General features: G+C 54.3%; 1 protein-coding gene across 10 annotated transcripts in view; it reads right to left on the bottom strand.

Annotated features, from left to right (window-relative positions):
• Nucleotides 1-1,056: 1,056 nt before the first annotated feature.
• Nucleotides 1,057-21,906, bottom strand: part of NR2C2 (nuclear receptor subfamily 2 group C member 2) — a 113,623-nt gene continuing 92,773 nt past the window's right edge. For 8 of the 10 annotated variants that reach the window (XM_061397217.1, XM_061397224.1, XM_061397221.1 and 5 more), the window contains 11 exons: nucleotides 20,227-20,329; nucleotides 18,083-18,262; nucleotides 17,175-17,322; nucleotides 16,406-16,499; nucleotides 13,605-13,738; nucleotides 12,414-12,591; nucleotides 11,425-11,546; nucleotides 10,716-10,855; nucleotides 9,511-9,648; nucleotides 7,979-8,084; nucleotides 1,057-6,613 (listed from right to left, as the gene is read on the bottom strand). In XM_061397217.1, coding sequence (XP_061253201.1) covers nucleotides 6,439-6,613; nucleotides 7,979-8,084; nucleotides 9,511-9,648; nucleotides 10,716-10,855; nucleotides 11,425-11,546; nucleotides 12,414-12,591; nucleotides 13,605-13,738; nucleotides 16,406-16,499; nucleotides 17,175-17,322; nucleotides 18,083-18,262; nucleotides 20,227-20,329 — 1,518 coding nt within the window. In that variant the 3' untranslated portion in view covers nucleotides 1,057-6,438. Of the gene's footprint in view, nucleotides 8,085-9,510; nucleotides 9,649-10,715; nucleotides 10,856-11,424; nucleotides 11,547-12,413; nucleotides 12,592-13,604; nucleotides 13,739-16,405; nucleotides 16,500-17,174; nucleotides 17,323-18,082; nucleotides 18,263-20,226; nucleotides 20,330-21,906 lie in introns of all 10 variants that reach the window. The other 2 variants (XR_009732592.1, XM_061397225.1) reach the window with 2 other exon arrangements.

A 21,906-nucleotide genomic window follows, 5' to 3' on the forward strand; every position in this document is an offset into this window, starting at 1 on the left:
GGCGTGCGGGTCTGAGGAGGAATGGGCAGCTCCTGAATGGCCACAGGCTTCTGACGGGGGTGGTTCACTGAAACTCAGCGCCCTCCCCCACCGCGGTACTGGAGGGAAGAGCCTGTCCCCGGTTCCACCGCCTCCCCGCGTGGGGGTCTCAGTCCCGCCCTGTTTCTGATGCCGCACCCGCTGAGGGCCTTCCCTCTGGCCGGCTGGGCTTGTCCGATAAATGGGTGCCCTTCCAGACTGTCTCCAGAGCGCAGCGAGACAGCCTCATGGAAACAGCCTTTCCCTCCATGGCCACAGGGGCGCCCTAATAAGGTTGCTGAGGAGGAGCATCACCCAGAACCAAGGTAGGTGCGGACCCCTCTCTAGAGAGGGATGTCCAGCCGCTCGCGGTATGGCGCTGCTGTTCTGGACCGTCTTGTCGCAGCAGCTAACAGGCTGCATTGGCACTGCCGGGGCGCTGTGCTCTCCTCGTTTCCTACTTTAATAGGGACAAAGATGGGTTTAAAATTTGCAGAAATCGGAAGCAATGATAGAGAAGCTTGCTATGAGGATCTTATAATGGATATACTTTAATTTGCATAAGCAGTGTTCACTAGACGGTTTTTGGCCTTGTTCTATTGAAGTAACCCATTTCAGTTTCATTTTGACTTCTACTTGGCAAAGCCATTTAAAGCTGCCAGTGGTTTCTGCCACAAGTCTGACTGGACCTCAGCACCCTCACCTGTAAAACGAGCCATCAGGTGACACAATGAGGGGTGTTTTTTTACCCCCTGGATAGCAGAGACCCTTCCAGGAAGCCAGGCTCTGCGAGTCTGTGTCTGCATCTGGTGGCACAGGCTGTGTTCTCCAGAAAGGTCTGCGTGGCTTCTGGAAGACGCAGAGGAGACGGTCTGGCCAGTGCTTCCCTTGAAGGTACTTACAGCCCAGTGACCACTGAACACAGTGTGGTGTGAGCTGCGCAGCTCTGGCACCGAGGTGCCTCCCTGCCACCTACTTGGGGTTCAGGGTTACTGATGTTATTACCGTTATGAGGAGAAATGAAGAGCAGGATGTACGTTATGAGTTTTTAATTCACTTTTAATAGTATAAACCTCATTTAGGTAGTAGTATTAAGCCACAACGATAATGCCACATTGAAACAGCATTTAATAAAATGCATAAAGCTAATTCATGCACTGCAATACTCTATATACAAACACAACAATGCAAATTCTTCTTCAAGACTGAAGACATTGATCAGATATAAAATTCAGTTTAAAAAGAACATGCTATTTTTTAAATGCCATCACATAAACAAAGCTGATTTCAAGCTACAGCTTTCAACAGATTTTAAACCTGGAATTAAAACGTGATGGCATAAACAGTATATTCTGTATTGTGAAGGGCAGAGGTTACAGAAACGGTCCCAAGAAAGTCACACCCAAGTTTTCCTTTAACACACTTCTTTTAAAGGGGTTGGTAATGCAGGTACATTTTAACAGAGAGCTCTGAACTACAGGTAAAAACGATGGTTTGTACTATGAAAACTGCAGCTTTCAGGTATAAAACTAGTTGAACACTGGTTCACAAGATAACTGGGAGAACAGAGACTGTAGAAAAATACTCGAGCTCTTGAGCTGTGTGTGGCAGCAGCATTTGAGTCTGTGAGTGCTCTGGTTGTTAAAATAATTGATGACACTTTTCTAAAGAAAAGCCATTTTTTATATATTTCCAAATGTCATCCAAGTGTTAAGCTTTATCACAGTCTGTCAATTGATAAATATTGCTGAGCCTTTTTTCCTAGCATATCTCAGACATTCCTCACCCCTAAAATACTCTTAAAACTGAGAGTTTATTACTAGACTAGTTAAGGTACATAGCCCCAAGGAGAACTTCTGCAGATTCCTTTAGAGACTGCTAAGCTTCCACTTGTATTTTGACTGGAGAGCCCCCTTCTATAGAGTGATTGTCACGACAGGTAAGGACGTGGGAATGGGATGAGGCCACTGAAGTTAGCAGGAGCTTTGTCACATCAAAGCCTCGGGAAGCTGAAGGCTGCACACCCGCCGTCTCACAAAGGCACCGAGGACTGTGGTCTCAACGCACTATTTTCAAACGTTTCAATAAGCTTCGTGTTTTTTTTTTAAGTAGCCTGTGGTGTCTGAGTTTTCGTACTTATCCAGTGATCCTTCCAGCAGGCTGGCTTTCGGCCTTCCCACCATTCAGGTCTCCTGCTTACAGGTGTGTGAGCAACTCCTGCTGGGCCCTGGCTCCCGAGTGCGGTGTCTCGGCTTAAAGCTCGATTAATGGGGAGAGTTCATCGGAACAGACCCGGACAAGGACGATTCGGCATCTGTAGTGTTAAGGTACATATCTGCACTAGAATGCAAGTTTTATCTGAAATTTTAAAATTTTAGAATCATAATTTAGGAATAAGGGCAGTGAATTTTATTCACATGCTACAGTTAGAGAAATAAAAGATCTGTAATTTATATGCCATAGGAGTTAGCTCAACATTCATGCTTATTTTTCAAGAATACTTGTTTTGTAGCTGTGGTAGAGAGAGTCCCAGAGCACGTGTGGGCGGCTTCCACCACACTGGGAGTCAGGGCCCACCACACAGGTGTTCTCTGTCTTGGGCTGAGTGCGTGAGAGGCCAACACCACTCCTGCCAAGGTCCTCCCAGTTAGGCTGTAAATAGATGTGTAACAACTAGGTTACCGATCCCCACCTCGTTTTGGACACTGGGATAAACTAATGTCTTCCAGCTTCCTGGCCCTGGTGGAGGGCAGGGCCTTTCCCAGCCAGGCTCACCCCAAGGAAAATGTCAGCAAATCCATCCTGCTGAGGGACCAAGAACACCCACGTCAATGACTGTAGCAACTCGATCATAGATTCTCTGTAAAACGTAAGCGGTCTGGCTATGTGGCTACGTGTCTGTATACAGAATATACATCTATGTACACATATGCTATATACACTGTACATACAGAGAAGGTATAAACACATGTACATTCAGTCAGTCATACAAGCCTATAAATCTGCACACACAACGCCAGTGCAGGGACCCCAGGGCTGGACACACAGAAGTGCCCGCTAGGAGGAGGCACGGGTGAGGAAGCCCGGGACCCTGTGTACAAAAGACTCAGGCCGCTCTGTTGTGAGGAGAGGCTGACGCTGCAAACTGACATCAAAGTTAAGACATTTTCAGAGTCGCACAGTCAGTGGGGAAGGGAAGTGGGACCCTGGAGGATGTGGGTGGCTGCCCTGCCTTGTCGGGCCTTCCCAGGTTGGGAGGGCAGCAGCCTCCAGAGTAAAGACGTGCACATCAGAAGATGTCACCTGTAGCCCCAGCGCACATAAGGCCACTCCCCCTGGCAAACGGGCAGCATGCTCCTAGGCTCTCATCTGTCCTCAGGCCCTGGAATTTGGGTCCTCAGCCAAGGGCTGCCTGTGAGGCCGAGGGTAGGGTGGAAGCAAGAGTGCTCTGCTAGGCGTTCCCCCAAAGGCCAGGACAGGAGCACTGGACACCGCGAGAGCCCCACGGGCACCTGGCTCTGCCACACAACCCTCGCCAGAGGCCACGTTTAATACTGACGGGCTAGAGACCAGTGCCTCTCCAGGGCGATCACACAACATCCAAGGGTGACTACGTGAGACCAGATCCAAAAACCCGGACAGAAAGGACCCTGACCACAGCTCCTGGCAGAGGTTAGAAAATAAACAATGTAGACCCCCCTCCCCCCAAAAAACCCCACACACTTCCTTAAAAATACTTTCCAGGAATACCTTGGAAAATACCTGCTTGAGTAATTTGGTCTTTCTCTATGTCATCTTGTTATGTTACATGTAAAGAACTCCACACTTTGAACATGTAACTGTCCCCGCTATTTGAGACGCCCCTGGAGCAGAGCCCGCGTCCTCAGGAAGCAACACCGCGCGTCCATCCTCGCCTCCCTCAGGTGCCCTCGTCCCCTCTGCTCTGCGGTGGGGCCACCAGAAGGCAGGTGTGAATGGTCACTCAGATGCAGAGGGCGCGCTCTCTTCCCCGAATCAGAGTCTCACAAACTACTAACAGGTGAAGAGCCCTGTGAAAGTTGAGGCTAGGTATTGGCTTCCAGTCTCTCTAAATAATTTTTGATTTTGGGCTCTTCTTAACCAATTTGACAGGAAAGGGATGGGCCTGCTGTCAAAAGGTTTGAAATGATTAGGGGCGGTGAGAATTCAGGTTGTGTGGAACCGACTTTTAAGGAAAAGACCACTTCAAAGTAAGGCCAAGGCGATCTGGGACACTAAAGAGTGTTCAGAGCCCAGAATGGTCCACTGGAGTCAGCCATCAGCAGCGTGGGGACTCGGGCGCAGGACCCGGTTAGAATCGGCGACTGTCCCAGGGCATCCTGCGGGCGCGGGGCACGTGCCTATCCCAGTGTTCACTGTCTCCCCGCCGCTCCCACCTTCTACTCCCAGCCTGTCTCAACAGCACCTCGGCTCAGGTCTTGGCTAAGCTGCCCTAATACCTAAGGCCACCTGAGTGTAAAGGCCTCACAGAGACAGGATGATGCCCCAGAGAGCAGGCCAGTGTTGACCTAACCATCACTGAGAGCTCAGACCTAAAAGATGTGACACAGGACAACACGTGTTCCCAGGGAGCTGCTCCAGGACCCTCAGACATGCTCCCATCAGAAATCAGGACAGACAGGCGTGCACCTCACTATGTAAGAGTGCCTCTGCGCAAGCCCTCCCAGGCAGAGATGGAGACCCACCCTGGCCACCCTTTCGGCCAGCGTCCCATCTTACTTTTGAAACTTAAGTCACTCTGAAATTAGAAAACCAAAATTGTAAGCTGGCAATATTAAATCCTTTCCATCATTTTACAATGGGTACTACACTTTTCTCTAAGACTTGCTTCAAAGCATGAACAGTAAACGATAATGAGATACAAACAGGAATATCTGTAAGTTGGAGACAGTGTTCCCACTTAATTCCCACCAATGACTCTCTAAGTGCTCCCGACGGCAACGGGGCGCCATCTGGTTCTGCCTCGAGCCCATGTGGTGGCCTGGCAACCACCTTCCCTCCCCGGCGTCACGCCACCCTGCTGCTCGTCTGCCCTGGGCCTAGGAGGGACCATCTGATCCAAAGGTTTAAGAGCTGCAAACCTGGCCTCACTGTCCTCCCTTGACTGGGCCACACACAGCGCGGGCACCTCATGCAGCCTGGCTCTGCTTCCCAGGAGAAACCTGCCGCTTGCTTACAACCAGGGGCATCTGTGAGCACTTTTCTCTAGGTAAACTTCCCAATAACTGCATTCTGTTTTAATAAAACAATGGTCACTAAGATGACTTTGGGGTTAAAGGCTGTTTTTAAGGAGCAGGCAGCCTGCCTTTTCATCCATTATCTAAAACACGCCAGGGGTCATCTGTGGACACAGCCCTGGAGGACCCCAGCGTGCCGCACCAGGAGCGTCGAGAAGCCTGCCGCCCGAGGCAGTGTGGGCCTGGAGATGCTGAGAGCCGCGCTGCATGGCCCCACCGGTCAGCTGCGGCCTGGCCAGGCGCGGGGCGTGCACCGCGGAGATGACAGCCCTCCCGGCCCTCCCCCGAAGTCTGCAGTGGGAGGCCCAACAAGTGTTCAGAAGGCCCACCTTGCACTTGCTGGGCAGACCACTCCATCTGCCGTGAGCAGCGGAAGTGATGCAGCGATGTTTTTGGTTGCCGCAGGAATTGGTGGTTGAATCCAGTTCTGAGAACCAGTCACAGAGGAGCCCGCGGAGGCCCATCACAGACCAGGGAACCCGTCAGGATGCGCTTGGGCCGAGGAAGCTTCGGGTTCAGAGCAGCACACGTGTGCCCCCGCACTGCCACCTCCTCCACGCCTGGGGCTCGGCTGCCAGTAGCAGCGTGCGCGGTCAGGAAGGACTCCCTTGAGCAAGTGATTGTCTCCCGTACCCTACTGCATTTTCACAGAAACCATTAGCATTTCGGCAAAAGACAGACACAGTTTTCCATCTGCCCTGCACATTGGCAAGGTGTTGCTAACATTATACATTGATAGGAAGTGCTTACAAAGTGCTAGTATTATTACCCTGGTCATAGTAGCTATCCCAAGGACACTGTAATATATACACACATACCGTTCTCTTCGGTTCTTTTAGTTTTAATACTAGTCTCTGACATTATAAAACTTTGCTTTTGTTTTTTGCCCTTTGAGAATTTCTGGATACAAATTGAGTTAAAAGATTGTTTAAAAATCTGTTGCTTCATCAAAAGGCATTAAAACATCTCTTACGGCAGGAGCGGATCCTACGAGTCTTTTAGTGGCTACTGTCTGGGACTAACAGATGCGGAGAAGCCAGGTGGGAAAAGCTAACATATGGAGTATTTGCACATACCACAACACCACTACTCTACGGTCTGTGTCTCAGCGGCCCCGGCGCTCCTCGGCAGGGCGGGCTGTGCGCTATAGGCTGGCTCCGGTGATCTGGCCGTTATACTCCGCTGTCTCCATCTTGAGGATGTAGGGGATGATGCTGTCTATCGAAACGTTGCCAATGAGGCCAGTAAAAAACAGCTCTTCCGTTATGCTGGAACTCATCAGCCTGAGTGCCGGCAGGCGGACGAGAATGCGGGCCAACCTGTAAAAGGGGGGTCGTTAGAGGGGGCGGGGTTGCGGCACTCCAGGCTTCACCCAGACAGGGCCTGTCTGCAGCCCTCGGGACCGAACCAAACCGCCAGTGTCTGCTCGTGCTTTCCTGATTTCAACAGTCGCTCTTGCAGGACTTTATCGTGAGTGCAATGGTGATGTACAAATATGTTCCCTTCTTTGTTTATAACAACTCTCCCCAACCCCACCAAAAAAAACCCTGGCAACCTGTTAATGAAGGTAGGTTAAACTAACCTTTCGAATCACTACACACGTTGAGGAGGAGAATCGAAGTCTATATTCACTGATAAGAACTGCATGACACACAGCTGAATAGACGCTTAACAGTGGGATGTGCACCAGCAGGAATCATGTTTGGACGTGTGTGTGAGTAAAGGACTCAGAAGGACAGTCACCAAAATGCTAACTGTTGACCTCTGGGTATTGGGATTTTAAGTGATTTTTATCAATTAAAACCTTTTCTGTGTTGCTCTAATTTCCAGTGTTCATTTAGCATTGTGATTAAAAGGAAAGCAGTAAGATGTTTATTCTGAAGGAGCCCCAGGAAGGCACACCACGGCCCTGTCCTGCAGCTCCCTGGACGGGCCAATCCACCGGCAGCGCCCAGAGGGGCGGGCGCTGGGACGCTGTGCTGCAGGGCACTTTCATCAGGAGGGAAATGGTGGAGAAGCTGTGGCATCTCCTCAGCCACGGAAAACGACTTAAAGAATATATACATACTTGCTGAATATTAAGTGAAAAAGATGCTAGTACAAAATGGATCTTGCTTTGGCAAAAGCTGTGTCTGGCCATGGCAGCGTGCCTAAAGCAGGAGCAGGCTCTCTGCCAGCCAGGCTGGGCAGAGGTCCCTGGGGCCCAAACATGATAAGCTTGCACTTGAATAAAGGAATTTTTAAAATACTAATTTACGCAGGGAGTGGATGATTATTTTGTACAACCCAGTTGCGTGCTGTTGGGGTCAGATTTGGTTTCTGTCAATGGACTCCTGTGTCAAGCGCTCTAGCTAGCACCGTCTCCTCAGTGCGTGGGGAGCCAGGGGCAGAGCTGATGACTCTTCTGGACTCGGGGGCGGTCCCTGTGAGAACTCATGTCTCACAGGCACTGTTAGCCCCAAACAAGAGGACGACTCCCAACCCCAGGTCTCGCCCACAGTCACCCAGCAACACTGGGACGGCCTGGGCTTCCTGATCCTCCGCACTCTACTGTCACCGAGAAAACGCAAGAATTAAAGTGTGATCGAACGGAGGCTCTACCGGGCTGCCAGAAGTGGAAGGCCAACGTAACTGATATCTGCAGCTAGGTCCAGCCTCGCCCCCGTCTTGCCCGTGTGCCTCACCGGTAGGTGTCTTCCGAGTAGGTTTTCTGAACGTAGTCCTGCAGCTCCATCTGCGCCTTTTCTTGGAATTTTTCAATCTGGCTTGTGCTGGTCAAACCTGGATGATCTGAAGGAAGAAAAGGACGGCAGATTGCCCTCTGTGTATTTGGAAAGCCTCACGTGCAGACTTCTTAGTACTTCTTTTTAATCACACTTCTGACAGACTCCTCAAGTGCAACAGACTGAGCTCTGGGGGCTGGTCTAGGTCAGAGACTGCTGCTAGAACGCTGGTCCCTCCTCTGCTCTGCCGAGACCTGCAGGTTCCCCGGGTGCCCAGCCCCAAGTAGTCACACCAGCCTCCGCGGTCCCACTGGGGTTGGCTCTAGACCCGTGACTTCCTACCTACTCTAGGAAACACATACAGAATCGGGAGTCACCATCTGCTTTCTAGACACGCCAACATGTAGTGTCTCCCGTTCAGTCAGCTATTTCCTCGTTCCCGAGTAGGAGGCTGGCAGGTGTGGGGTGGAGAGGGTAAGCTGGGGCCTCTCAGGAGGCTCGAATGGCCACGGGGCAGTGAGCAAGGCTGGCCGCAGCCACTTACTGTCACCCGCAGCTCCGCTGCCTCTCTGCTGTGACCAGCCTTTCGGCGTGCCCTGCAGCTGCTGCCCTGCAGAGACTGCAGGTAAACGTGGGCAGGGTGCGTCTGTGCTGGAGTATGTGCCAACACAGCTAAACCTTGGCGAGAGCACGGCCGGCAGAGGGCAGTGGCTGGGGGCTCGCTGTCCCGTGGTAGCTACAGGGGATTGGTTCTGGGACCCGCCCCCAGATCCCCTGCTGTCCTTTACGTCGAACGTGCATGTAACCTACACATCTGTCCGTATACTTTTAAATCCCCTCTATATTACTTTTGTTGGAGAAGGAAATAGCAGCCCACCCCAGTGTTCTTGCCTGGAGAATCCCAGGGACGGGGGAGCCTGGTGGGCTGCCGTCTATGGGGTCGCACAGAGTTGGACACGACTGAAGCGACTTAGCAGCAGCAGCATATTACTTTCGAACTCCTGGAACATTTTTTTCCTTTTGTTTTTTTGGCCACAAAGAATGTAGAAACTTAGTTCCCCAACCAGAGACTGAAACGGGGCGCCCTGCGCTGGAATCTCGGAGTCTCAACCACTGGATGGCCAGGGGCGGCCCTTGAGTATTTCTGATTTGTGGTTGGCTGAATCCACCAGTGTGGAACCCGTGGGTACAAAAGGCTAAATGTTACTCAGTTTTGTAAGCTGTGGTCTCATTTGGCCAACGAGATACAAATGATCCTATCTGTTAGGATTCAAATGACGTCTATTGAACATAGGAACTTACTACAACATTGGGACTATAAAAACAATTGTAACAAATGTCCTGTTGACGTTAGCAGTCAGCAAAGCACACGTGCTGTGGGAACAGTCGGGCACGTGGGGCTCTACGCTGCTGGCAGCCTGGCAACACGCCCGTGTGCGAACTATCAGTAGCTCAGGTGGGAACCCGCCGCGAGTGACCACCGCATATCTTACCGGGGCTAAAGAGAACTATAGCTTTAAGGTATGCATACTCATAGCCGTCTATATCCAGTCTCGCCATACTGTTACAGAACTCCTGGAGCTTCCAGATGTGCTCCATGACTTGCTTTATCCGGTCTCCAGAAAGTTTATCTAGAAATCAACACAGACATCCTCTGAGAAAGGCTGGTGAGAACAGTAAAGGAGCTAGGTTCTTGGAGGGACACAGATTGGAATAAAGGAGAGAATTTCACTTTTAAATGAAAAATCAGTTATCTCAAGAGCCCCGTTTTCCAGCTGTAGGGGAGGTGGCTGTAGGCACCCATACTCTGCTCCGCTGTGTCCCCACCACCCCGCCCCCGGACAGTGACTCTCCCTGGGCAGCCCTGTGGCCCGCACGTGCTGAGGCCCACATGCCAGATCCCATCGAGATCAGTTCTTTCTAAGTCTCAGCAGGCACTGAATAAACATGTGCCGACCTGAACACCTTGGCATTTTTTAGTTGCTACAACAGTTTCGTTTACTGTCTGGTTTAGTCTTCATGACAGTGTCTTGCTGAAGGTAGTGTTATGTTCAGTTAGAAATAAAACTAAAGCTCATTTGTGAACAAATCTAAAACTCTGTAAAATGCAACAGGTTATAAAAGTTACCTCTATGTAACTTCTGAAGAAGTAACTAGGAACACGAAGGTGTGACTAGGCGCCTCCAGCACCAGGACGCCCAGCGAGGAGGGTGGCCGGCTCCAGCTCGGCGGCAGGTGTGACGCGCAGGGTCAGCCTAGACCCTGGGCAGCGCGGGCACCCGACAGTCTTCAGGGTGCCGCGGGCACACAGCACGCAGGGGCCACACAGGCTGCCTCCGAGCCCTGACGCGGCCCCGACCTCACGGTGCGCCCCGTGCCGTGGGCCCGGGCCTGTGCCCCAGGGCCCAGCCCTCCCTGGGACCTGGTCTCCCACATGCAGCCCCGAGGAACAGTTTCTAATCCACAGGGTCCTGAGGGTTTGTGAGCTGCATCAAAGGGTAACCTGTCCATGAACATCAAGACAGAGATGGTGACTACTCTGAAAACAGCACAGAATGTCTGCATCAGAACTCAGCACCTTTTCCCTTTCATCTTTGTTACAGGAAAAGCAGCAGCCGGGTAGGAATTTAAACACTAAAACCGGTGGCGACGTGAACGCCCCTCAGCCCCGGGCGGCGCTGGGATAGGCTGGCCCTACCTTCCTGGATGCTGTTCTGCAGGTGGTTGACGATGGCAGCCAGGATGGTGGAGAGGCTCATGACCTGGGCGCACTGGGCCAGGCCGAGGGTGAAGAGCTCGTTCCAACAGGCCCGCACCAGGCTGGTGTTGCAGTCCTGCCTGGGGACACAGAGGCGGGCTGGGTGTGGGGCCACTGCCCCTGCCCCAAGCCCTGCACACCCCACCCAAGTCCCGTCGGCGTGCGTGTGCCAGAGGCCTCTGGAGGGCTCAGGCCTGCTCTCCATGAACGCCACGTCCACACGATGCCTCGCCTGAAGTCCCTCTGAGGACAGACGACTCTCTCAGCAGCCCTGGGTGGGGCTGGCCCCAGAGGCTGCAGCGACCAAGGGGAGCTCCCAAGGCTCGAGACGTGTCACTGCCCAGGGAGGGGTGGGTCTCCACTCAGGACAGCGCGAGTAAGGCCCCCTGAGACCCTGCCTCAAGACTCGGGGACAACTGCCTTCCGTCCACCCGTCCCTGCTCCGGCAGCACGCCCGAGGTGCGTGGAGGAGGCGCAGGAAAGGCTGGGGGATGACACGGCCCTGGCAGCCAAGGCGGTCTCTCGCCACCAGTCTGCTGACTGTGTTCATTCACAGAGGAACACACTGGAAGGGCCCTCAGACCCCTTCCGGGCCGTTTCTGGAGCCGGGGAGGTCCTGCCAGGGACACAGAGAGGAAGAGCCACTCACCCGAGGGCCTGGAAGGCGGGGATGGACCTGGCCCAGTGCATGGAGAGGAAGAGCAGGCGTGAGGCCGACTCGCAGATGTAGTGCACGTTGAGGTACTCGGGCATCGGGCTGGGCATCGTGAGCTGCAGGAGAGGGCACACGGCCCGGGGCCTGTCAGCACCCAGCCCTGTACAGACCCTCTCGGGAGGCGGGCCCACCCAGTGAGCTGGGGTCTGACGGGCCTGGAGAGCGGGGGGACAGGGCCCAGCTCATCCACAAGGACACGCTCCCTGACACTGCCTCCCGGCACTGGTTCTCAGCAGTTCCACTCTGAGCTGCAGGTTCAAGTCTAAGTCCAGAGGGAGCGGGCGGGCAGGGACTGGCAGGCGGTGTCAGGGAACAGCGAGGCAGAGCAGAGCACAACCCAGGGGGCCGGGCTGGGCCCCAGGAGCCCCTCTGTCCCAGAAGGGCTTGAATGCCTCTGCAGCTGGAGTCCCCCCAGGGACCCTTGCCCTTCGATCCCTGGGCAACGGCGGGCAAGGACTCACGAGTTCATTCTAGCGAAGAATACTGGAGAACTGAAGACTCACTCTGCAGACCTCGAGACTAGGGGCTCAGGGAGCCTGGGAGTATCCTCAAGAGAGACGTGAGGCTCGGGAGGTGAGTGCAGAGGGGGGCCCTGGGGACCTGACCAGCCTCCAAGCGTATGTGAGAGCTACTTTCGGTGGCCCCAGCGGGCAGGAGGGCAGGCCCAAGAGCTGGGAACAATGCCTGTGGGAGCCAAGGGCCTGCCTAAGCTGATGCTGGAGCCAGGCTGTCCTGGGAGGGTGGACGGCAGGGCAGCCTGCCTTGGCCTGTCCTGGCAGCGACAGGAGGCCACACCAGCCTCAGGGTCAGCGGCAGAGCCAGATGGCCAGGCGAGCAAAGACGGGCGAGAAGGCTGCCACCACCTGGACGGGCTCACTTCCAGGTCTGGTTTTTAACCGCGGCAGGCAGGCGGAAGCCCTCACCTTAAATGTGACGTGAGTGTCTGAGAGGAGGGGGCCCTCGACCTCAATGATGGGCGTGGACTGGTCTCTGCTGATGACATGGATGCCCCCGCCGCCGCTGCCGTCGATCCCGTCCGCCAGGCTCGGAGGCGAGGCGCTGTCTGTGGTGTTAAGTGCCTTTGCTAAGGTATCAAATGCCCTGCGAGCAGAAAGGGAGCAAGCACGTGCTGTAAGTCCACTTCCAGGAGCAGCGCTCTAGCTGAGACATCCTTTAGGAAAACAGCCCAGCAGGAAGAGATAGTTACCTCTGCCTGAGAGGAGCAGCAGCGGCCGCCATGCGTGTCTCCCCAGGGTCTCAGACACTAAGCTAGATGTTATTTGTTCTCACACATAATTTTTGTTTTTCAGAACTACTCTCCAAGGTATAATTCCCTCCATCTCAGAGATGTGAAAGCTAACTTTGCCAAGACTACCAGGAGTTAAGTGGTAGAACTGGAATTTGGCCTAGCTCACATTCCGCCCTCTTTCCACCGGATCCAGACTGGCATCTTCTACCAGACCACAAGGGAACCTGAGGACCGCTGCCCGAGTGGCCCCCGCATGGCCTGGCCTGACGGGCAGGAGTGGCAGGTCCCGCAGAAAAGGCGCAAACGCACCTGCCGGCTGTGGGGAGTGTGCCCGGGCAGGGGGCACGGGCGTCCAGCCGCCTGGCGCCATCTCACCGCCGGCTGTGGGGAGTGTGCCCGGGCAGGGGGCACAGGTGCCATCTCACTGCCGGCTGTGGGGAGTGCACCCTGGCAGGGGGCACGGGCGTCCAGCCGCCTGGTGCCATCTCACCGCAGTATCTGTCCACCCTGAGGGCTCTGTCTCAGCTCTGGACTCACCGCTTGAGAAAATCAGGCTAAAGCACAAGTGAGAAAGGCACTGTGCTACTGACGTTTAGGCCCAGTAAACAGTGGCGGGCACGCTTGGACTCGTGAGCTTCCCCTGAATTACTCAGTCTCCTTTATCATCTGGAATGAAGTTTTCAGACTGTTTTGTATCACGTAACCTGAACAGGTCCACGTCCCCATAGTTAAAACGAAGAATCAGACACGCAGGGGCCTGTGACAGTTCTGCAATCCGCCATTAAATACGGGGTAGGCACCCAGTGCTGCCCCGCCCTCGCAAAGCGTGACTGTGTGTTGGGAGGCCTCCGCTCTGGCTCCGTACCGAGTGATCTCACTTGCAGACTGGTCCTCCGGCTGCGTTTCTGCAGTGTCACCGTTGTTAAGGGGTCCACTGAGGTTGGCGAGGGAAGTGACTACATTTGCCAGTGTGCCCAGGGCTCCCTGGCTTGTTTCAGCCTGTTAACCAGAAAACAGTGATGTTAAAGATGAACATGCACACGTGCCTCTCAGGAAAGTGAAGGGATCATTTTGTTCTAAAAGCAGCTTCTACGAAGGTGTGACTCCAGTGGGCAGTGAGAGGAAGCGCTCTTGGTAATCAACCACTTCTGCATCTGGACTGTGACGGCAGTTACACAAACCCACACCCAGGTAAACTGACAGACAAGGGACAGACAAGGTGACACTCAGACAAGCTGGTGTCGCCAAAGCTTAAACCTTTGTGCTTCAAAAGGTTATCGGTAAAGTAAAAAGACAACTCTCCTCCCACACACAAAAGACAACCCACAAAACGGGAGGAACTTTTTGCAAATTATACATCTGATGATGGTCTAGTAGCCAGAATAGCTAAAGAACTCTAACAGCTCAATAACAGGAAGACAAATAAGCTAGTTAAAAATGCAAAAAAAAAAAAATGCAAATAAAAACCACAGTGAAATGTCACATCACACCCACTAGGATGGTCACAGTCAAAAGACATCTAATGTCGAGTGCTGGCAAGGACGCGGGGGCAGCGGGAGGAACAAAGTGCACAGCTGCTGGAGAACAGCCTGGCAGTTCCTCAAAAATGTAAACGTACAGCTGTCACCCGACCACAGCGATTCCGCTCCTAGGCACGTATGTAAGAAAAGGTAAAATACACGTGCACAAACACTTGTACACAACGTTCACAGCAGCATTACTCCTAAGAGGCAAAAAGCAGAAACGCGACGTTCACCAGCTGCGAATGGGTAACCCACACGACACGCTCTTTAACGGCACTGCGGAGGCCGCGACACGGTGAACCCTGAGAACATTACGCCACAAGCGCAGCCAGGCCCAGAGGCACGTGCCCCACGGCTCCCTCTATACGCAAGGCCCAGTACGGACAAGACCACAGGCAGAAGCACACGAGCGGCTGCAGGGCTGAGAGTGGGAGAAGGGGCAGTGACTGCTAGTGGGTTCAGGCTTTCTGTCTGGGGTGACGGAATGCTCTAGAATTAGTAGGAACAGCTGTAACAATTTTGTTAATATACTGAAAACCACGAATTACACGCTCAAAGGGTAAATTTTTCTGGTGTGTGAATTAATATCTCAATTTTTTAAAAAAGAAAGCCAAAAAAAAAAAAAAAAAACATAAATCAAGGTACATAAATAAAAACGTCTGCTGTATCATGATTACACACGTGAAAGAGCAGAATCAGTGGAAAAGATCATAAACAGAAAAGCGATCAATGAATCACAGAACCACCACGTAACAGAACACGGATCTGATCTCTCTCATGTGAACACAGCATGTGACAGGTACGCTGCAGAGTGAAAGAGACCCCACGCCTGGGCCCGTACCGTGAGCTGCCCACGGTCCTGAGCTACTTACTGCTCTGCAGGACGCAGCCCCGTGGAGAGGAGGCGAAGGGAGCATGGGTCTCGGTGGTATTTGAGATACCGTTACTTTTATTCAGAGTAAATGATTTTGAATGTATAATTATTTGATAGGAAAGAGCTTCCCAGTCAGCTCCTGAGAACACCTGCCCTCAGGGGCTCTGCGGTGCCCCTGGGGCGGGCCCTGCGGGGCGGGCGCACTGGGCCGCCTGTCCTCACGGTGCTTCACTCCTGCTGCCCAGCTGACTCCGAGCCGTTAGCGGTTAGAGTGGGCGCTGCACGCTTCATGGACCTGACCTCCTCAAGGTTCCCGTCGCCCCTGCCTGGTGGGCACCTGCTCTGCACCGGCCTCTGTGTGGGTGGCACATGGGACGGGGTGCTGTCCTCGGCCATCGGGAGTTCGGGGCGCTCGGGCCCTACTTCCTGCTCCTGGTGTGCCCGCCCCTCTGCCCAGGCGGTCAGTCATGCCCCACCCGTCTGCCAGGCGAAGGCCACGCGCCTGGGGAGACGGCTCAGCGGCGCCCGAGGCCACGAGGCCGACCGCCCTGCGGGAGACGGTCAGAGCAGGCAGCGGGCCTCAGTGGCCCTCAGTCCTCGTCCCCTTCCCCTAGCCCCAAGAGGACGCCCTGGGACGCACTGCGTGTGCCTGAGCAGACGGGGCCCGGCTGTGGCTCTGAGGGGCAGAGCGAGGCCGGCACTGTCCCCGAGGGGCTCCTTCCAGAGCAGGGCCTCGGGCTCAGTGCAGCTGCCGCCCCGTCACTTGGGCTGTGTCAGGGACCACAGGCCATAGACACAGTGGGCTCCCTTGCCAGGATAAAGCCCTCTCCTCAGTCTCCTCCCCAGGAGGCAGCCAGTGTCTATGTCTCAGGGTGACAACCGTCTGGGTCTGCACACTGGGTACCCCGCAGTTGCCCCGCTCTGTCCCTGTCAGCCCTGGCGGGACTTCTTCCTGTGGTCGCCTACTACAGAGGAACTGGGGGCTGCTGCCAGAGGCCGTCTTAGGAGAGGCAGCGCTTCCCCAGCCGGCCGGCAGTCTGCCCAAGTGCATTACCGGGGGAGAGACCTCAGAAGAAAAGAGACCACAGAACATTCGCCAAGGAGAACGCTAGCTCCTGACGTGCTGTGACCATGAGCAGCCCACAGCACGGCTGTACCCAGGACACGGAGGTGCGGAGTGCACACCCTCCACCCTGAAGCTGTGAGCAGCGTGCGCGTCAGAGCGCCCGCGTGGAGACAGAAGCAGGAAGGGCGCGAGCGGGACATCACCTTGCAGTCCGTGGCCAGGAGAACCGTTCCGTCCTCACGGATCAAAGGCTGCTGGATGTTCACAAGCATCCCTGGATCAAGAAGACCTGTTTGTCTAGTTAAGACATAAAGAAACCCAGAGTAGCTTCCAGTGTTTAGTGCAGAGTTCACACTGCACTGACCCTGTGCATCTGCGGGCCAGGCCGGAGGACGCGCTCGCTCGCTCACTCGGCGCCAGCGAGCCGCCAGCCCTGCTCTGCAAGGAGACGCGCCTGGAGCCGGGCCTGCCCAAGACAGGACGTGGACACGCCTCTCGGCTCTCCCAGCGCTGCCACCTGATCTCGGAGCACCAGCAGGGCATTCCCAACCCTGGGGCACGCCACAGTACAAAACAGGGCTTCTCGTTTCCCTCTGCTCCTTTAAAGTTAGGTTTGAGAGATCGCACTAAAAACAACGTGTCACTGACCCGTGGTGCTGCCCAGACCACACCTGGGTCTCACGCCTTTTATCTCTACTGCAAGAGCCCCGATCCTGACTCACGGAACAGCCGTTTTCCTGCATGAACGATGCCTGAACTACAGCACGTAATCCGAGCCCCTGAGACAGGAAGCTCTGACCCCATCCTGGACCCCTCCTGAGCCCACCCCCCGAGGGCCCATCCAGGGCTGTGACTGCAGCGGCTCCAACTAGGTGGCCGAGGCCCGAAGGTGGGGCCATCAGCCCCCCACAAGGATCACCTGCACCACCCACGTCAGCTCCAGGGCCCCCCAGGCTGTTCACAGGCACTGACCTCGCCCCATCCTTCTCGGCCACGAACGTCGGCGTGGCTATCAGAGGACTCCGCAGGTCCTTCCGGATGTAGATCTTCTCAGTGGACGCAGCACAATTGCTTGGTTTCTCCCGCTGCACGTCAAAGGGTTTCCGTTCACTCTGCACAGCTTAAGTGACAACAGAAACACCTGTGTTGAGAAGAAAGCACCACACCAACAAAAGCCACTCCCTCTGCGGGAGGTGGGGTTCCCCTGGGCTGAGCCCGCTGCTGTGGGGATGATAAGCTCCATGGCAGACATGCCTGGCTCAGCTTCCACTGGAGACTCTCGCTGCTCACAGGACTCTCTCCCGGGGGAGAAACAGCCCCTCAAGTGGGCCCAACAGAGCTGCCCACGCCCCTGGGGCGGAGGATGCACCCTAATGCCCGGCTCCAGCCAGGACAGCTTCCGCCACCTGCCAGCGGGGGTCACACCAGCAGCCTCTCCCTTCGGCGTCTGGCACGAGTACATGCACACGTGCCAGAAACAACGGAAGAGAACAGACCTTCACGGGGAAAGAAAAGGGGAGGCAGACGCAGCAAGACAAGGGCGCTACTTCACAGGCAGGGATCTGAGGCTCAGAGGGCATGTGCCGTGCCCAGGCCCCCCAGCTCCCGGGGCAGGGCCGGGGCTGCCTTCTCTCGGCTTCACCCCAAAGCCTGTGTCTGCTCCCCACACACGCACGCTGGCTCCCGCATGTCGGGAAAGATTTCACTGTGGAAACTGACCCTGCCCAGCAGCGGCGTCGCCGCACCACCGAGCTGACCCAAAGGGTGAACTGGAATGAAGCCCCAGGGGGCACGGTCGTCTTGGCGTACTCGAAGGCCACGCACCGAGACCTCATTCTCCCCTCTTGTTAACGCGTGTGGGTGTGAGCCCTGCTACTCACACTCCATTTTCATGCCCATCTCCAGGCACTTCTTCAGCCGGCAGAACTGGCAGCGGTTCCGGTGGTGTTTGTTGATGATGCAGTCCTGGCTGCTCCGGCAGCTGTAGGTCAGGTTTTTCCTCACGCTCCTTTTGAAGAAACCTTTGCAGCCTTCGCAGCTGACAGCCCCATAGTGGCGGCCTGAGAGAGGAAGGGACATCTGTGGGCCTGCTGTGTGGGCTCCCATGCTGGCAGCCACAGGCCAACTGCGGGCCCCCAGGCCTACACGTCCTCCTCCCACCTTCAGAGGAGCCTACGAGGCCACGACGGAGGCCGCAAGCTCGGACATGGTACCCGGCACTGGCAGATGGCGTGCCCAAGCTCGGCTCCCGTCAGAGGCCGTGGAGAGGGCTGGGTGGGCAGCCTGGCTGGGAACCCTCAGCTCCGCTGTCCTGCTGGGAGCAGCGCGGAGCTGACAGCAGCCTGCGCTTCCTCAGCCCCCGGGGTCTCGGTCCACATTCACTCCCTCTGTGAGTCCCGTCCTGGCTGCAGATGAACCTGGGGGCAGGGGCGGGCGGGGGTGTGACCAGAGGACGCGGTGTGGGGGCTGTGACCGCATGGCCCAGGAAGGCCACCACGCCTGCAGCTCACGGTGGTTCCATCCTCGAGGTACACGTCCCAAGCACAAATCTTTATCCTAGGCTTATTAACTCTGGGGTCTCTGAACTCTAAAGAGTCCCATCGGTTTACCTTTCGTCACAATCCCGGTGGGGACTGACTCGAGCATGCTCTCCTGTAACCCAGGGTCACAACTGCACTGCAGGGTCAGAGTTCACGGGGTCACCATGGAAGCAGCTGCAGCGCAGCCCACTGCCCTGAGCCCCGACGTGTGGGGCCCTTCTCCAGCTGTGCACCTGGGGGCCCCAACTGTGGGGCTCTGAGCACAGTGGTGCTGAAGTGACTCTGCACACATCTTTCTTCTTTCCCTGCAGTGGATTTCCTCGGGCTCTCGAGGCCGTAGAGGGACCTCTCATGTCTAGACAAAGGCACTGCAAGCCTGTGTTGAGCTTTAAGCCCAGAAAGGGGAAGCTGAGCAGATTCTGTGGCCTCTGGTACACTCAAGCTTCATTCATCTGCTCAAATCTTTACAGGTCTCTCCTTGTTGAGCAAGAAGATGGGGATTCAGAGACACAGGGGTCAGACAGGCCTGTCACGAAGCAACTAGAAAAGAGCACATCCAGTGCCCAGAGGCCTGAACACAAGGGCAACGAGGATAAAGGCTGCGCAGGGGAGGCGCAGAGAAGGGAGAGCGCTGTGGCAGGAGCGGGCAGGGCTGGGGCTTCCTTCCTGACCAGGGCTCGTCCTCCTCTTCAGAGGCCTGGCTCACCTGTTTTTTTTTTTCAAACCGGGACCACCAAGTACCCAAAGCTGCTATGAATGCAGTGACCACAGAGCACAGGTCAGTGTCCCCGGCATCATTACTGTCAACGGCTCCTGCTGGGGCCAGGCCTCTTCTGAGGTCCCTCGTCCCCTCCCGACTGTGGAGGCCCAGGAGTGTGTCCCCAGAGACACAGGGGCTGTGCGTGTTACGCTCCCCGGGCTGGGCCGCCAGCTGGAGCAGCCTTCTCTTTATCCGACAGCACACGCTCAACCACTGAGGTCCCGACTGGGACTCCAGCCACAAGGGCACGTTCCCTCCTGTTTATCACCCTGGGTTATAGTGAGGGCGTGAGAGACGAGCTGCAGTGTGGACCGGGGCGGGACGGGCAGCAGACGTCCTGTGGAAGAGCAAAGCGCTGCGCAAATGCTGACTACGCTCACGACTGATTACGTTTTTTTTTTGGCCATAAGGGTATGTGGGATCTTAGTTCTCTACCAGAGATCAAACCCAGTGGAAGCATGTTTTTAATCACTGGACCATGAGGGAAGTCTTGATTACCTTCTTACTAGTACAAAAATAATCACAGTCAACCATGATTTACAAATCACAGACAGTTTCCTGACTTTTCCTTTTGATTCCTATAATCTGACAACCTGATCTGCTTATGGACATCATCATCCCAATAAAGAAAAGTACAGTCACATTCTTACCCCCCACCCCGATGCCCGGACCTGGTCTGTGATGCCGGCCCCTGAGGTGCACCCGCGTGACCACCGCTGCTTACCTGAGGCTTTGTCGCCGCACACCACACAGTACTCCACCACCTGGGGCCGCTGGACGTCGGTCTTCCCCAGCAAACGCTCCACAGAAGCAGAGTCCGTGACGATCTAAGAAAAAACAGGAAATAAGATGATGAAGACACAGAAGAGCTGTACAGAAAAGATTTTCATGACCCAGATAACCACCATGGTGTGATCACTCACCTAGAGCCAGACATCTGGAATGCGAAGTCAAGTGGGCCTTAGGAAGCATCACTACGAACAAAGCTAGTGGAGGTGATGGAATTCCAGTTGAGCTATTTCAAATCCTTTAGATGATGCTGTGAAAGTGCTGCACTCAATATGCCAGCAAATTTGGAAAACTCGGCAGTGGCCACAGGACTGGAAAAGGTCAGTTTGCATTCCAATCCCAAAGAAAGGCAATGCCAAAGAATGCTCAAACTACCGCACAATTGCACTCATCTCACACGCTAGTAAAGTAATGCTCAAAATTCTCCAAGCCAGGCTTCAGTAACATGTGAACCATGAACTTCCAGATGTTCAAGCTGGTTTTAGAAAAGGCAGAGAAACCAGAGATCAAGTTGCCAACATCCGTTGGATCACTAAAAAAGCAAGCGAGTTCTGGAAAAACATCTACTTATGCTGTATTGACTATGCCAAAGCCTTTGACTGTGTGGATCACAACAAACTATGGAAAATTCTTAAAGAAATGCGAATACCAGACCACCGGACCTGCCTCCTGAGAAATCTGTATGTAGGTCAAGAAGCAACAATTTAAACTGGACATGTAACAACAGACTGGTTCCAACTCGGGAAAGGAGTATGTCAAGGCTGTATATTGTCATCCTGCTTACAGAGTACATCATGAGAAATGCTGGGCTGGGTGAAGCACAAGCTGGAATCAAGACTTCTAGAAGAAATATCAATAACCTCAGATATGCACATGACACTACCCTTATGGCAGAAAGTGAAGAGGAACTAAAGAACCTCTTGATGAAGGTGAAAGAGGAGAGTGAAAAAGCTGGCTTAAAGCTCAACATTCAGAAAACTAAGATCATGGCATCTGGTCCCATCACTTTATGGCAAATAGATGGGGAAACAGTGGAAAAAGTTGATAGACTTTCTTTTCTTGAGCTCCAAGATCACTGCAGATGGTGACTGCAGCCATGAAATTAAAAGACGCTTACTCCTTGGAAGGAAAGTTATGACCAGCCTAGACGGCATATTCGGAGAAGGCAATGGCACCCCACTCCAGTACTCTTGCCTGGAAAATCCCACGGACGGAGGAGCCTGGTAGGCGGCAGTCCATGGGGTTGCAGAGAGTCGGACACGACTGAAGTGATTTAGCAGCAGCAGCAGACAGCGTATTAAAAAGTAGAGACATCACATTGCTGACAAAGGTCTACCTAGTCAAAGCTATGGTTTTTCCAGTAGTCATGTATGGATGTGAGAGTTGGACTATAAAGAAAGCTGAGTACCAAAGAACTGAGATGCTTTTGAACTGTGATGTTGGAGAAGACTTGAGAGTCCCTTGGACTGCAAGGAGATCCAACCAGTCAATCCTAAAGAAAATCAGTCCTGAATATTCACTGGAAGGACTGATGCTGAAGCTGAAACTCCAATACTCTGACCACCTGATGTGAAGAACTAACTCACTGGAAAAGACCCTGATGTTGGGAAGGATT

The sequence above is a fragment of the Bos javanicus genome, chromosome 22 (genome assembly GCF_032452875.1).
Source record: "Bos javanicus breed banteng chromosome 22, ARS-OSU_banteng_1.0, whole genome shotgun sequence".
NCBI lineage: Eukaryota > Metazoa > Chordata > Mammalia > Artiodactyla > Bovidae > Bos > Bos javanicus.